This window comes from Euwallacea fornicatus, chromosome 15, assembly GCF_040115645.1.
Source record: "Euwallacea fornicatus isolate EFF26 chromosome 15, ASM4011564v1, whole genome shotgun sequence".
NCBI classification, from domain to species: Eukaryota; Metazoa; Arthropoda; class Insecta; order Coleoptera; family Curculionidae; genus Euwallacea; species Euwallacea fornicatus.
Genome location: NC_089555.1, coordinates 1,332,984 through 1,349,887, shown reverse-complemented (window position 1 = coordinate 1,349,887; position 16,904 = coordinate 1,332,984). Strand labels below are relative to the sequence as shown.

The window sequence follows — 16,904 nt, the reverse complement described above, 5'->3', positions numbered from 1 at the left end:
ACAAGAATGCGAAGTACACAAACCCAGCTCTCGGAAGACGTTGAAACTGCAACAAATCAACTAACAAATATTATACTTTCCTCAGCAAATAAACACATTGGCAAAAGGAGGGTGGACCGCTCTGGCAGGAGGGTTCCATGGTGGAATGACCTCTGCAGTACATCTACTAAGGATTGCAAAAAAGCGTTAAACAGATACCCTCGTACAAGAACCTTGGAAGACCTCATTAATTTCAAGAGGCTAAGAGCCCGAGCTAGGCGTATGATAAGGGAAAGCAAAAAACGATCTTGGGAGGACTATGTTGGTTCCATAGTGCCTGATACGCCGCACGCGGAAGTGTGGACGAAGATCAAACGCATTCGAGGTCCAGCTATCAACCACAAAATAAATTCTATTAAGCACAATAATCAAACCATCACAGATGACCAATCCATTGCGGACATATTGGCGTGCTATTTCCAACGGAAATCAACAAACCAATCTCCACCACAAGACCTGTTCATACCACAACCTAATCATCTCCAATCTTCAGACGACTTGGATCTACCGTATTCAATGGAAGAACTTACCTCTGCCCTAAACAGTTGTAAAAACATAGCAGCAGGCCCCGATAATGTTCCATTCATACTGCTGAAGAAAGTTCCATTGGAGTATCTTGGGAAATTGTTGATGCTTTATAATAAAATCTGGACAAGTCAACGATTCCCCGCCTCGTGGAGACAATCCATCATTCTGCCATTCAAGAAAAATAATATCTCTCCTCCAAATGAAAAACACTTTCGGCCAATATCGTTAACCTGTACAATGTGCAAGTTAATGGAGAAGATGGTCAACAAGAGACTAGCATGGTATCTTGAATGTAACAAGATCATTAATCAGAATCAAGCTGGTTTTCGCCCTCATCGCAGTACAGTAGATAATCTAGTTCTTTTGCAGTCAAAAATAGCTAACTCCATGATGGTTAATAGAGAAGTTATTGCTGCTTTTCTAGATATAGAAGCGGCTTTTGACACTGTCTGGAAACCATTGATCTACAATAAACTCGAAAGATGTTATATAATAGGAAATATGTTGTCTTACATTAAACATTTTTTAAGTGAAAGAACTGCCAGAGTTTTGGTTAATGGTAAAATGCCACACGAGGTCTTTGTAAGAGATGGTGTTCCACAAGGAGCGGTTTTCAGTCCCACATTATTTAACTTAGCCATAACGGACATTTGCAAGTTTATATCACCACCAGGTAGACACTCACTATTTGCCGATGATCCAGTGGTGTACTGTTCGGGTACCAATACTGAGTCGACTAGCAAACTAGTCCAGAATGTAATGAATAACCTGGAAGTCCGGTCAACCAAAACTGGTTTTAAATTTTCCACGGCTAAATCAAAGGTCATACTTTTCCGTCGCAGAAAGATACAATATATACTGAAAATGACTTTGAATTCAGGCGTTCTGCGGGTGGTTCCAGATCATCTGTTCCTTGGGCTGATTTTTAATACTAAGATGAACTGGAAAAAACATCCTTTATACCAAAACTAATTGCATGCAGCGGATGAGTATACTAAAAGCTTTAGCACATCAACATCGGAGCTCTAATGAGCAAATGCTCCTGAGATTATATAGGACGCTTATAAGAAGCAGACTGGATTATGGATCTTTTGTATACTCAACGGCATGTGAGACATACTTGAAATTGCTGAACCCAATACAAAACACAGCACTTAGAATTTCTTTGAGAGCACGCCGATCCAGTCCACTGGACTCGATTGCCTATGAAGCGCATGAACCACCATTAAAACTGAAAAGGGAAAACTGCTCTTGAATTACTTTGTGCGCACTATGTCCTATCCAGGAAATCCTGCAGCAGCAATATTTAAAGATCAGCTCACACCGGAGGAAACATGGAAATGGCCCTACTCCGTGCCTAAAATATTGCACAAGCTGTTAAGGAACACTAATTATCTAAATATCCAAGGAATAAACTTGGTTGAAACACTCCATGGATGGAGGACCAGCCGGTAACGCAGGAGACACGCAGGTTCGTTGGGGGAGCAGAAGCAGTAGAAGTCAGAACCCAATTTGATAGAATCTTGGATGAGAGGTGGCAGAATATATGGACCCCTTCAAATACCAAACTGTCACGCATAGAGCCACTGATATGTACGGCAAAAGCCCTAGGGCTATCCAGGAGAAGTAATATAGTGATACGAAGATTGCGTATTGGGCACACAAGAATAAGTCATGATTACCTAATGAATAGAGAAGCGTCACCGCAAAGTGTCCACTGTTACAGCCGCATTACTCTACAGCATCTTTTAGTGGATTGCCCACAGTATTCGAGTAATACATGGGATAGACGGTGATATCCAGGATATCCCTCGGGATGGACTCCATAGCATAACAGGAAAAACTCAAACAGTATATAAAAGCAATTGGACTCTATGATGATATATAACGAATAGGTGTTTGATATTTAATTTAATGCTGTGATCGTTGGAGCCAGTGGCCAGTAGTGGTCGAGGCACTTGAATTAAAATAAATAATAAATAAATTTAGGTCGAAACTTTCCGGATAAATACTCGAAAACAATCTACAGAGACATTTTCGTTTGTCTAGAAATTGTCGACTCGAATTAGAGCGCGACGATTTTTAAATTCGGCCTGGAAATAATTCAGCCGTCAAAAAAACCGAAAAGGGTTTTCCGAAGGGTTTACCCAGGAGTTTTATTGCCGCCGTAAATTGTAATTAAATAGGGACTAAATATATTAAACGACGTTATTCAATCAAGTCGAAAATAAAATTAGACGTTTTCACATTTCTCCTTCGTTTGGTTCCGTTTGGTTGAAAACGAGTTTAACAATAAGCCAGAAGAGGACTTCCAATTAAATTAATGGCTTTAATAAATGCTCCGAATGAACCGATTCCATTTTATAAGCAGCTTTCATGCTTATAGACCCTAAAAGTCACTTTAGTTGGCAAATTCCTTTTACTTCATGCGACTTTTAAAGACGTATATTGAGGCGGGTGAAGGGGAGAAATACTTTAGTACAACCTGAAGTAAATATACAGAGTGTTTGAAAAAGACGCGGCGACATTTAGTGTTTGGTGATTTCTCAGGTAATTTTATGAAAAAAAGTTCCTATAAGCCTAGGTCCGGAAATGTAATATTTCCAAGAAACAGGGTGTTCATTTTTCTTTTTTTTTTCGAGCGGTTTTTCAAAAATAATTCAAATGCCTTTTAACCGTTTTTTTTTTAATTCGGTAGCGGTATTTGTACTAATAAAGGCCTGATTTGACGTTAACTCCACTAAAATTATTAAGTAAAATTGCCGCAATTGAGGACACCATAACCAAATTTATTGACAAAAGAACGTCACTAGCTTTATTTAAGTTTCGATATTTTTTGAGATGATGCAACTGAAAATACCATTTTTTCCTCTTAAATTTCCGTTCTATCTGGCTTCATATACAAGATAAAAACTAAAAACCATTTTATTGCGTGTCCCTTTATCATGCAAAAACCTTTCCAACAAATTCAAGGGTTCATTCCCTTATTCCCTAAGAATATTTTCTGCTTTTTTGATTTTTAAAAAGTTGGGAAGAATTGATCAAAAGGTATTTGAATTCTTTTTCAAAAACTGTTGTTTAAAAAAAATTACACCTTGTATCTTGGGAACAATGCATCTTCGTACTTATGTTTATAAGAATTTATTTTCATAAAATGACATGAGCAATCACCCTTTTAAATATTGCTGCATCTTTTTTAAACATCCTGTACAATACACACAGTGTTTCATAAGCATATCGACAAACTTTAAGGGGATGTAGAGCTTGTAAAAACAAATATTTAGATCGAATAAAGTTGGGTTTGAAATCGCTTCGGTTTCAAGATACTGAGTGTTTAATTTCTTTTTTTTTTAAATTATTTTAAATATTTTAAAAACGGTTTGGCATCATGACATAAAATTGCATGCTAGCGAATAGGCAGGATTATTCCACCTACACTAGTGGTGTTCGTGCGGCCATTAATTGGGATGTTTTTAATGAAAAAACGGTACACTTCGGACTTTTTTTAACACATATATTTTTTAAGTATCCCATCAATTCGAAATTAAAAATGGCCTCTGGGTCTTTTGTTGCCCAGCTAGTCATTATGAAGATAAAAAATAATTTCTGCCTCCTGCGTCTATCAAAAAACCGGTATGTTATATTAAATTTATGTTTATATTTATTTATATTTCAAACAAAATTACAATGAGTTTTCATGACGACGTCAAAAAAAAATGACTTGATTACGGTGCATCATTATGACGTCTAAAAATGTTTTTACGTGTGTAAATGGTTCAGAATTTAACACAACCATATTTTGGAAGAATAGTACTATTTTGCGATGAAGCATGTTTCACACATCTTCGCCTTCATGTCCTCTACAAACGCTAAAAATGAATTAAATTAATTTCTCCAAACGAATATTTGACCTTCTCATCTCAAAAAGATTCCGGATACTAAATTTGGTAAAATTAGTTGGAAGCGATCGAATCGTATCCAAAATATGATTTACTTTTTCAAGTTTGATACGCCGTATCTTGAAAACTAAACGAACTAAGCCATATGTTTGAAAGAATTTTCCATCTTAAAACTACTGGAAAAAGCGTCTTATGAAATACCCCACACTTATTCAATAGCACCCTGTATATTTTTACCTACACAAGGTGGTCCACTTTTTAGTAACAGAACTTTAACTGACGATAGAAAAACTTATTTTAAGAAGAAAATATCATATCAATATAAGCTCATAAATGCTTCGTTTTTAGCATATCGGACGTGGAAAAGTTAAAAACATTTTCGATTACTTTTTATAATGCTCCAACCTCTGGAGATACCTAAACCAAATTTTGTATGGCGTCACATTTGATGCTGTCATATTCGGTAATGACGTTACGGCTCACGAGCAGCCAGTGCCAGAGTAGTGGGGATTTACCGCCATGAAAATCAATAAATTACTAATACGGTCCTGTCTAAAGTCTAATTTCACTTTTTCCTAAATAAGTAATTCATTCTCTACGAAAAACAGCTCTCGACATTTTTTCATATCTGGCTCCGTTGCGTAATAAATTTGCATTTTTTTATTACATCAAACATAATTTGAATTAAAAACATTGCTCGTACAAACGGTAAAGTTTATTATTGTTAATGATACGTATTGCATAATTAAAACTGAAAAACAGTTACAAACATTCACTTAATTTAAACTAGATATTCAAAATATGAAACATTTTGTTGCACACATTAATTCACACCGACGTCTAATGGACCGGAGAGCACCAATTAAATTATGATTTCTCAATTCGGTGCACACACCCCTAACGCGGCCAATAAGTTCTTCCATTGTTTCCGCCGGAGTTTCATACACTTGTTCTTTCAAGAACCCCCAAACAAAAAGTCCAAGGGGGTTAGATCGGGGGAACGTGGAGGCCAAGCGACAGGCCCGCTTCATCTTCCCGGAGAGTTATGGTCCCACCAGTTCCTTACATTTCTACGAAAATGAACTGGACTACCGTAAAGTTGGAGCTTACCCCACTCGGGGTAGAGCTTCGACAAACCGCTATTAAAAATTTTGAAGGTTTACTTGATGAATTTTTTCACAGAAGAACAACTGCATCGTGCGCGCTAGACATGCAGTTCAATGCCTCATCTTCAGATTTTAAAGGGCTTTAAAGGGGCTCTCTCAAGACAACGAAATTAGCCGTTAAAGGTCCCGTGTCTTGAAAATTAAATGAGATGTCGTCACCCTAGAGAGAACGATGGGGCCCGTTTAAGGTACTGCCTGAGCACGATTTATCCGGAAATTCGCGCGGTATCGACGGTCAAAATTCAAAAGTGACATTTTGAGGAAACTAATTTAAATTTTTAACGTGCCTCTCTATGCCTCAATCTATCGATTTGAGACCTTGGTCGGCCCTGGTTGCCTCGGTGGCAGTATTCGAAAAGCAATTGCGTCATTAATAATAATATACCCTATCCCCACGGTAACGCTTTGTTCTTTCCTTTCTAGACTAGTCACGGTCTTGCGGCCCAAAAACGACCATAAATCGCCACAGATAGAGCACCTAATAATAATAATTATTATCATGCCAGACCATATCGACAATATGTATGGCAAGCCGGAATTCCTATAATTTTCAGCGAAATGAGTCTAGTTCAAACACATAAATTTTACCTTCGACTGCTTCCGAAACAATGGACAATAACAATAATTAGTTCGGACGAATAAATGCGTGTTATTTAAGCCTTTAATTCGCTTTTCCACAACGGCGTTGTTAATGCAACGTTTGCCATAACAGTGATCTTGTAATGGTCCATCAATACAATCGGAATTATCAAAGCAGACCTGCCAGAAAAATTGAAAACTATTTAGCGAACGTAACAAATTGCCCCCAATAAGCATGATTAACTATCCAGATGTCATCCGCATTTATCCGAATGAAATAGATCGGCAATAAATCGTTTGTTTACTTATTGGTAAATCGCACAAATATAGATTCTGAAATGAGTTTTTTGTTTACTTCACGGTGGGTGCATGTGGGAACTTTTATACTCTTTCCAGAGGTGGATGATTAATGTCCGGTTCAACTCAGAGTTGAGGTTTCTCTATTCTATAGGCTCAAACAGCGAATTTATTAATCTGGAGACCAATACTTATTTCCAGCTCCGCCCTAGAGCTGGCAATTTTTAATCCGACGGTTAATTTAAAGTACACAAAGGCAAAATGTATAACAACCACTTTTGAAATTCTGCTTTGCAGAAGATTACCGCCGTTCTCTAGGTTTTATTTCGAGGCTTAACCTCATCATTCTGCCTTCCCGTTGGGGTCCCATTTACTATTTTAATGAAGCGTTTCATTACTTTATTTTCATGTAAAATTCCGCCTTTACGATCCAGTTGACATTCAGTCCTGAAGTGGCCTCGGCGAGGCCCTTCAGTCCCTATTTTTGCAGGAAAACGGACTGTTCTGCGTTGACTTTAAACACCTAGAGAATGTCGTTATTTGACTGGGAATGCGAGTTTTTCTCGAACCATAAATGTCTTCATTTCGAGACATAAAACATAATAAGCTCTGTACTTACAACAGCAACAACGGCGATACATAAAATAAATTGCCCAACATATATTTTACCTGCACCTTGGAATTAGCATAAAAATCTTATCGCAGGGAATAAATTTCTTTCCCGTATGAAATACTCTCTTTAATAAAACCACCAAGCTAAAAACTGTGCAATCAAAAATTAATTTCTGAAATACTAACAGCCGTTTAAATCTACTTTTTATAGTCTTGTACCATCTGTTTCCGGATTTATGCCTTAATAAAACCCATGAGTTTTTGTTGCCTCTGTCGAATTTTTAATCAGATTTAACTTTTTTTACGTAAAAATGAGCCCAGGTCAACATTTGTCTTGGTAACAAAAAAAAAAAAAATGTTGGAGCTTCTGAAATTAAGCCTCAGAAGTGCTATAAATCAGCATGAGATTTTCGGCGGCAGAATAATTTTGGGATAAAAACGGCCATAGGGAAACCAACGTTAAGCAAAAAAATAGAGAGTGGAAGCTACTCGATATTTTTCAAAAAAATCCATTAAGTTCCAAAACAACCAGAAACCGGGGCTTTAAGGGGTAAGACGCCAGTGATCGAACAGCCTCTTCTAACCAATCGCCTCCGCAAACGATAATCTTCGGTGAGCACTCACTGCACACATTACGGCGACTCGTTCCCCACAATGGCCCGCAAAAACGCTGCACCAAATCCTATAGCCGTAATGACCCCAGGGAAGGGTGAAATTTCACTCCTAGCCTCCCTTTGGAGGATACCAATGTGGTAGCCCCCTCCCGACCCATCCAAGATGCAGATTTCCCTGAGGTGCCTTCCGGCATTCCTGCAAGCCGGGGAGGCCCCCTCTAAGGACCTTCTCGCACCGCGATATAGACCGTTCCAACACGACGCATTCCACCCCCATTCCTACGTCTCACCCTGCAATGATTAAGCGCGCGTTCTTACATCGCTGGACAACTGCCCATCGCATACGGCAGACTAAGGAGCACATAGCTGGCCCAAACAGAAACATTATAATCTGCAGGGTGACGTTTTTGTGATGTTGGACCCCCTTTTGCCGCTCCAAACTGTCTTGAGCCACGCCGCTGGTAGCTCGCTTGTTCAAATTCGAATTCCCTGCTCAGCTCTGAAACTTTTTAGCCTCTCGCTTTTCCTTTTTTTTTTTTTTAAACAATGCACGATTTTTTTTCTTCTGATTAGATTCAAGTCCAGACGTTTTTCGGGTAAGTCTCGGGATACGGGGGAAATTAGGTTAAAATTGGGGTGTTTTCTGTGTTATTTTCACAAATAGGTCGGAAGCAGTTACAGATACAACAAAAATGCGAGGGCCAAAAAGTTTCTAAATTGAACAAGGAATCAGATTTTCAGAAGCTGAGTGACCAGTGGCGCGCCGCAAAAAAGTCTGGTGTGGAAAAATGGCGGTCGACCTCAGTAAAAGAACCACGCTATAGATTTTAGCAACAGTTTCCCCCAAGGGTATTTCAATCTAGTTGGTTCGGGCTTAGAGAGCAAATCGATTCAATTAATTTAATGATCTTTTTTCGTCAGTCAGCGCACACATACCCGAAACATCGATAGGTAAAGTTATGGCGAAACGTACGCCCCAAAGGACAGTTCGCACGGGACATCGGAATCTCATCATTATCATAAAATCATGTACAATAGAAATGATGGAAATAAATCTCCTTCGACTCTTTAGTATGATCTGCCAACATTGAGCCATCCCGATCGAAGCAGGCAATATGTTTCATAGCCTAGTTCCAAAAACATCACTTTATATGCCACTCTCCCCTCGTTCGCCGTCTTTGAAATATAAAATTGCGTGAGTGAAGAAGCATTTAAGCGACTTGATAATGTCGCTCACTTTATACTATTAAATTATCTTAGATCTTGCACTTGTGCCGGTTTTCCCTCGGTCGCTTGTCTTGCCTCGAAATTGTAACCATTTCGTTCATAGAACGACTACGGCTGCCTTTCGAAAACAAGGATTAAGATATTTTCCGCAAAATAACTTCCAACTGAAGGACGTTCATTTACATCTATTTAGCGATACTTGCCTTTTAATGGGGCTTATTAGCGGCATAAACCAGGGGCGGCGTTTTCGGAACTTTTCCGGTTTTCTTAACGAGTCACTCCAGACGATTTGAACTGGAAAGCTTTTCACGGTGCAATTTTAACTACTAAGAATTCCTGCTTGCTCCTCAAAGGTGTGGTTGATTAATTAATGACGAAGAAGTTCCCTCGGGAAAAGGCGACAGTCTGTTGCGACGTTGCCAGTGCACAAAAATTAATTAAAGCGACCGGCTTCCTAATGGATTAAGGTCGACTGCAGTGCCTGACTAAGCCCAAAGTCTCCAATCGTTATTTATTATCTGTCATTAAAGTTAATGATTATTCCAAGCAACGGAAAAATTTAGTTCTTCGTGATAAACGACATTGGGGCATCTTTTTCGCGCTTGGTCATGCATAGGATTTAGAGACAATCAATTTTTCGCCTCGACCGTATTCTCGAAATGTGGCCCATGCAACTGAGTCCGTTTCTGGCATTTGAGCAAAAAACATATTTAAATCTATTAAACTTTGAGTGGGGGACTCGTAAAGAGGGAATTTAATTTTGGTCTTTAAAATTTGTCCAATTTCGTGAAGTTTGCTTTCCGTCCTAAGTCGAAACTTTTATTTAATTTAATTAGATAATTACCTGAGCTTTTGGAAATTTCTTCAAATGGAATCTTATTCATTTTCTTTAATCAATATAGAACAAGCTTTCGCCTAAGTGTAAATGAAATCTGAGGACAGGAAGGGCAATAGTTTCGATTTAGTTCGCTGCATAAAGAGCAAATTGAGAAACCCGAAAATATTGCGTAGCTACAGTCAAGTCGAACGTAGTCAGCAAGGATCTGGGATCGCAGTAGTAGAGAAGACGGGGAAAAATATAGGCAGCAGGAAAAATGAATTAATGAACAAAACAATTACACAAATTGTAAAAAATTACACTTTTTTCGACCGTTCCAATGGCTGATAACTAGTACTTTTTCAATATTTTAGTAACATCTAAAGGAGCAATAAGTAACAAAATAACGAAGATACCACAAAAATGAAGTGCTTATTCCCTTTCTCTCTTCTCTCTTTTTTCTTTCTTTTTTCTCCTTTTTTTCTCTCTATTTCTTTCGTCCTTTTAAAACCCTGAAGGGCAAATTTGAGGTAAAAACCTGGAACTACGAGAATAGTCTCGTAAATACCCGATCTGACACATAAATACTTTTTTATTAAAAATTTACCTATATTACAAAGGCTTAACTTTAAAGAGCTTATCTAAAGCTTATCTAAAGTTTGAGAGTGCTACGTTAATTTTTTGTTATTTTCGAACCGTTTTTAGTTGACGCTTTTAGAGGTTTTGTGAAGATGGGAAAAATTAATCATCAATACATAATTCAATACTTTTATTTGAAAGATCTTAGTCTCTCCAATATTAAAGCGGAGTTAGATTCTCCTCTGGAGAAAACTGGTCCTTTTTGAACAAGTGTAATATATTGGGAGGCAGAATCTAATCGCTTTCGTGCGAGCTGCCAAGGCGAACTCCGCAGTGGTCGGCCCTACGACACTCCGTATTTGATTTCTCCAAATTTTGTGGTGAAAATTCACGAAACTGTACTGGAAGATGGGAATTTCGAAAAATACTGTAGATCGCATTTAAACTGAGAAATTGGATATGAGAAAGCTGTGCGGAAGATGGATGCCGCGATTACTCACAATTGAATAAAACCAACACCGTGAGGATGTTTCAAGGGAGTGTTTGCGAAAGTTTCGCAATAATAATGGCAAGTTGTTACGTGCATTCATAATCATAAATGAAACATGGGTTCGTCATTTCACACCTCAGAGGAAAGAGTAGTCAACACAATGGACTTCAAGGGGACAATCGGCTCCAAAGAAGGAGAAAACTGGTTCATCTGCAGGAAAGGTGATGAAGTCGTTTCTTTGGGACGCGCGTGGACTGACTTACCTTGGCCATCTTTCTTCAGGAGAAACAATAAATGGAGAATACTATACAAGTTTATCGCAGCGTTGGAGCGAAAAAATTAGGAAAAAGCAACCGCAGTTAGCAACAAAGAAAGTCATGTTTTGTCGAGATAACTCACCGGTCCACGCTTTCGCCATCGCAACGGCCAAAATCAATCAAATTGGTTTCGAACTCTTCCTCATCCGCCCCAATCACTAGATTTAGTCCCTTCAGATTATTTTCTATTTTCAAATTTGAAAAAATGAGATGGTGGAAAGAAACTTTCCAATATTGAAGAGGTGGGTCAGAAGTGGGCGCCTATTTTGGAGCATTCGAAGCTTCTTATTATTGATAAAGTATAGAACATCACTGGGAATAATGTGTAAATCTCGAAGGAGACTATGTTGGGAAATAATGTAATATTTTGTGTTTTTTCTTTTAAGTGTTAAGTCGGGTAGTTCTGGGACTATCCTCGTACCTGGGACACGAAATGCACAAATAACACTTTCCCTCTCTCTGTCCCGCCTTCTCACTCTCTCCGTCTCACTCTCTCCCTCTCTCCCTCCCTCTCTCCCTCTCTCTCTCTCTCTCTCTCTCTCTCTCTCTCTCTCTCTCTCTCTCTCTCTCTCTCTCTCCCTCTCTCTCTCTCTCTCTCTCTCTCTCTCATTATCTTCTTTCTTGGCGTATGACTCGTTTGTTTTAAATTTCCTTGTAAGCGCTTGACAAAGTAATTGGAACCAGAAATCTGGAGCTGCACGATAAGCCAGAAAATCCAATGAAAAATTGTACACAACCAGCAAAATAAACTCATGCACAAAACGGAGACAAAAGGGCACAACTACAGGTTCGCTGTCTGGTGAAATGCACCGGTAGTAAAAATTTCAAAACGAACCGATACAGGATACTGCTCATTTTTTCCATCATGTGTGGGCTGAGCTCTTAAACGAGCTTCATTGGTTTGTGGGTTCGTTAAAACTGGAAAACTCAATTAGGCATTACAGACAAATTGACATAGTTCGATGATTGCCCGTTCTGGTTACACTCCAATGCCAGAAGAGTTATATTTAGACGTCTCTACATGTTGTTTTAGTTTTGCGGCCAATTTGTAACACTCGAACTACCAACTTAACGAACGTGTTTCATTTCGATGCCGACCCAATTCGTTCGGGCCGTAAAATTTTCAAGTTTTAGTGGTGAAAATCCTTGGACTGCTCATATAAGAGTTTATTGTTTAGGTGCGGAGAGTGAGGCAGGTTATTCTAAGCACGTATTTGCAACCAAGGGAAAATCTCTAAATTTTCCTATTTCCTCGTATCGACGGTCCAATAAAACACGAATCTCGACACTTTGGTGCGAATTTGTCATCATTTATTTTTTCGGTCGATCAGCGGCTCTCCCATATAAAGAGGAACGGTTTAAAGAATCGCTTCCATACATTTGCTTGAGGCTTTCATTCCAGACACTGTTTTGAATACGAAACTAGATCCAACAAGCTTCGCTTTTCAAACGTGGCAACTAGAACTAAATCCCTTGCTTGCTTTGCCACTCAAAACTTGTTCGCAATGCAGCAGTAAAGTACTGGAATAATTCAGTAAAACGTTATATTTATTCGCGGCATTTAATATGTATATTTCCATCTCAAAGTCAAACAAATTTGGTCCTAGCGAGCCCACTCTTAGACCGGATTTTTATCCGTATTACAGAGTTGCAGAAAACTAGTTAATGTTTGTAAATTAATTAGGACTCCGGGGACAAAAATCCACCCAAATTTTCATAACATATTCATTTACGTCGACTGTTGTTTACATATGCAAATTACTTGGCCACACTGCAGCTTAGTTCGGCCAATTTTGTCCATGGGTAATCCCTGGGACTCTAACTAGCCCTGCGAATTTTATTTCCCAACAGTTATGTAATGTTGTAGTGTTAGGTTTTTAAATGACGTCGGGATTTATCTCGAAAAATTCAGGGCTGAAATTTTCAGCAGCTCACGCTAATCTGGCGAGAAACGTGCGTTTAAACGACGGTTGGTTTTGTTCAACGTGGCGAAAAAAATTTACCCGCACAACAATGGAATGCTTAACAACATTACATGCACAGGAGAACGGGAATCTCTCTTATCGGGCATAATAGTAAAATTTCCAATGTTCTTTATTAGATATTTTAAATCCGTCCAAGCACAAAACTATAATGGCCATTCGATGCGGTGGCTGCCGCAAAATTGGATATTGAACTTCCGCGGCCATAATACTCGTAATAACCCATGAAGTAGGAAATTCACATTTTTCTAGAAGTGTATTAGCAGAAATTTCAAACCCAAAACGTTGGAGTATTCTAGGAGATACGGTATAGAAACTCGGAATATAAAGGAAAAGATCGAACTTATTTATATGTACATATCAGGCAATCTGGATCGAGAATTCTGCGAAGACAGCATAGCTACCGTTCGGATTCGCTGCATGTGGGTGAAGCTGGGGCGAACTCCTGAGACGTTACTTTTTCTAACATTCGACGTGTGTCTGAAGGCCTCTCTCCAAAAAAGCCGAAGCCTGCAGGAAACTGGTGGATAAAAAATTGGAGTGGATGAGCAATTGCATCATCCCAAACCAGCTCCCCGTTCGGGTCACTTTCCCCGCAACCAATATTTTGTCGTTGAATTTGTGACAATTTACCACATAAACTTCCTCGAGTGCACCCTGAATTTGATTGAAATCAACGGAGATTCCGAACTAGAATTTCATGCTGAATTTAAAAATGTTGCCCTGATCGAGACTAATCTGGATGAAACGCACTCTGAGCTCGATAGTAGACAACTTATTCATTTATTTCAGGAGATTACGGAAAAATCGATGATTTTTCCGTTTCCGCAGGACAAAAGAATTCTGCCGAGTAGCTGTTTAAAAGCAATAGATTTTCTCCCATGTTCAGTCCAAACGGCGAGCCATTCAGTGCATGTCCCAAGCAAAACAGCTGATCGCAATGCACTCCATAGTCGGTCAGAGAAAATTCTACATTACAGTTCAGGGTCAAGTCTATTTACACAAGCATATCTACAAACATTTTTTTATTTCATTGGTTTTTCTCACGGTTTTTCTCAACACGGCAAACCGAACAAATTCCACTTGGTTCCAACTGGCCTAGATAAAGTGTATCTTGTGGGTTCACTCAACCTGGTAAATAGAATAATGGTGAAAGTTTCTTTACGTAAGGATGAAATCAAAAGTAACCACCGACCAAAATATGCAACCAAAAAAGCTGTAGATATTGCACTGGACCACATTTTTCAACAAGTTTGGCAAAAAAAGGCATCGCTAATGATCCATCGGAGCAGAAAATTGACTGTAGCAAAACCGCTTGATATAAATAGCAAATTTTGGCCTGCATTGACATTATTTACGTTAAAGTGCTCGTAGTGCTACCATGAGATTTGCTCTCGCTGGCCTAAGTGTTTGTCTCCTGGCGGCACTCGGTTCTGCCAGGGTGATCGTGGAGAGCAATGGGGAATCCAAAGCAGCTACAGCTTCCATAACGCCAGCACCTGCAGAGGCGAAAGTCGTTCCTGCAGTGGTCATTCCTACTTCTACACCCGCCGCACCAAAATCTGGGTTGGAGGCGATCACTCCGGTGGGAGCCCCGAGTCACCTGGCACAAGCCGTGGTGTTAGCGGCGGCCCCATCGGATCTCGTTCCGGCGGCCAGTGGTCATAAGAAAAAAGAAGGACACGACCAATCCAGCCACCACGAGGAAGGTGGTGGACATAAGCATGACGCTCACCACCACTCCGAGCACGGCGAAAAAGGAGAGAAAGGGCACAAAGGCCACCATCACCATGAAAAAGAGCATCATGGCAAACATCACAAGCACGACGAGGCGGGACACCATGCGGAGAAAGGAGGCCACCACAAGGACCACCACGACGAAGGTGGACACCATCACGAACACCACGCCGGAGGAAAACAGCATAAAGAGGGAAAATTCGGGGAGAAGAAGGGGCACAAAAAGGGTCAAAAGACTAGTGGATACCATCACAAGTCGCACAAAGATGAATACCACAAGGAGCACAAATTCTATGACGACTACCACAAAGGAGGTCACCATAGCAAACACGGAGAGCACCACGGTCATCACGGAGGTAAGGAGGGCCATCACAAGAAGGGAGGGTCTCACAAGAGCGGGCACCATGCGGAACACCACGGAAAGAAGGGAGAATCTGAAAAGGGCCACCACGACGAGCATCACAAAGGGCACAAGGGACACGAAGGACACGAGGAGCACCACGCCCATCATTCGGATTACGGAAAGAAAGGAGGTCATGCCGGAGGAAAAGAATACGGTTACAGCCACGGAAAGAAACAATAAAAAGTCTGCCTTCTTTGCCAAATATTCAATTATTTTAAGTAATTTATTGGGCCTTCAGTTCCTGCTGATCTTGCCAGTGACGATTCTAGGAGAAACGATTAAATCAAAATCTCGTTTTTTATTTTGATTTCTTGTTGTCATTGTTGTTGCTGTTGTTACGATTGTGATTTTTAGAATTTAGTCGTGTTTAAAATGAATATATTTTATTTATTTACGTATATCTCTCGGCGTTTTGATTTTATATATCGAGGGGTCTAATTCATAAATAACGATCAGTTCAACAAAGCTCAATGTTTGCTTTAGATTTGTTTAATTATTTAATCACATAACTGATGCCAGGCCAACGTCACAAAAAACTAATGTAGCATATTGCAATTTAATCGCCATATCGGGATCATCAATTAGGGAGATGAAGTAAAAAAACATATTCCAGTGTATTATTTTCATTAACGCACAAATAACAAGGAAAATAATTATTAAATGCCGTTTGTCTCTACCACAGTAAATCTTGGTTTAATTAAAACATTTCATCAGCAAATCTACCTTTCCTCGATGTGGTTGCTGGTGGCAGCCTCATCTATCATCGTGGACCACTCCCAAGAAATCGTCCCTATTCTTTGATGTTCCTCTGGTTGCGCTTGTGTGCGATCCATTCTCTCAGAATTTTCTCAAAATTTCGTATTCAGCGTTGTTCGAGATTTCAAGAGGAAATCACGCCCTCCTCCCTCTTATCAAAAATTCATAGTTTTCTTGGGTTGATTATACAAAGCTGATTAGGTCCAGTTGTAAAAGGACTTGCAGCAAGGCGTAAGCTTCAAGCGACAGTCATCAGATCATCGGCAAAATTGCGGAAATAGAGTTTCCGTCCCTCATGAGTTCTTAGGGTACATTTTTGATGTGAGGGTGCCACGTTGCGGCCTCGTTTAAGAGCCAAATGGTTGAAGTACTGCCAACCTTAAAATGCAACAACAAACCAACAACAATCTGGTATACTTGTCAATAAAGAGAGTTATTGATGTTTTCTCTCCGACTCTCGTCCTTTGATATATCTCTCTCATCTTTCTAATTTTGTTCATTTGCATAAGGCAAGATTTCAGTTTATTTCGTAACTGCTCATGTTTCTCATTTTGCATTGTTATTTCTCGTTTTATTCACCAGAAATGCGACTTAAAAACATAGGACAAGTGTTCAATGACCCGCTAGGACAATGGTACTGAAAAATGCCATAACCTTGAACCGCATTCGCAACATGTAACAATATGGCGCAATTAGATTCTACGTAATTTTTTTCAGCAATTATAAAAATTTCACCACTTCTATTTTAGTTCAGCCTCAATTTCGTATCGCTGAGCGTTTGTGTATCGATCTTAACGAGAAGACCTGACAAAAAAATTCGATGAAGTCATTATCGGTCTCGGCGAGCCCGAGCTTAAATGTC

General features: G+C 39.5%; 2 protein-coding genes across 2 annotated transcripts in view; one reads left to right on the top strand and one right to left on the bottom strand.

Annotated features, from left to right (window-relative positions):
* Positions 1 to 16,904, bottom strand: part of LOC136343695 (uncharacterized) — a 176,821-nt gene that overhangs the window by 116,850 nt on the left and 43,067 nt on the right. The window lies entirely within an intron of this gene.
* LOC136343500 (sarcoplasmic reticulum histidine-rich calcium-binding protein-like) lies at positions 14,223 to 15,684 on the top strand. Its single transcript, XM_066290254.1, has one exon. The coding sequence runs from the start codon at positions 14,528 to 14,530 to the stop codon at positions 15,464 to 15,466; it is 939 nt and encodes a 312-aa protein (XP_066146351.1). The 5' UTR covers positions 14,223 to 14,527; the 3' UTR covers positions 15,467 to 15,684.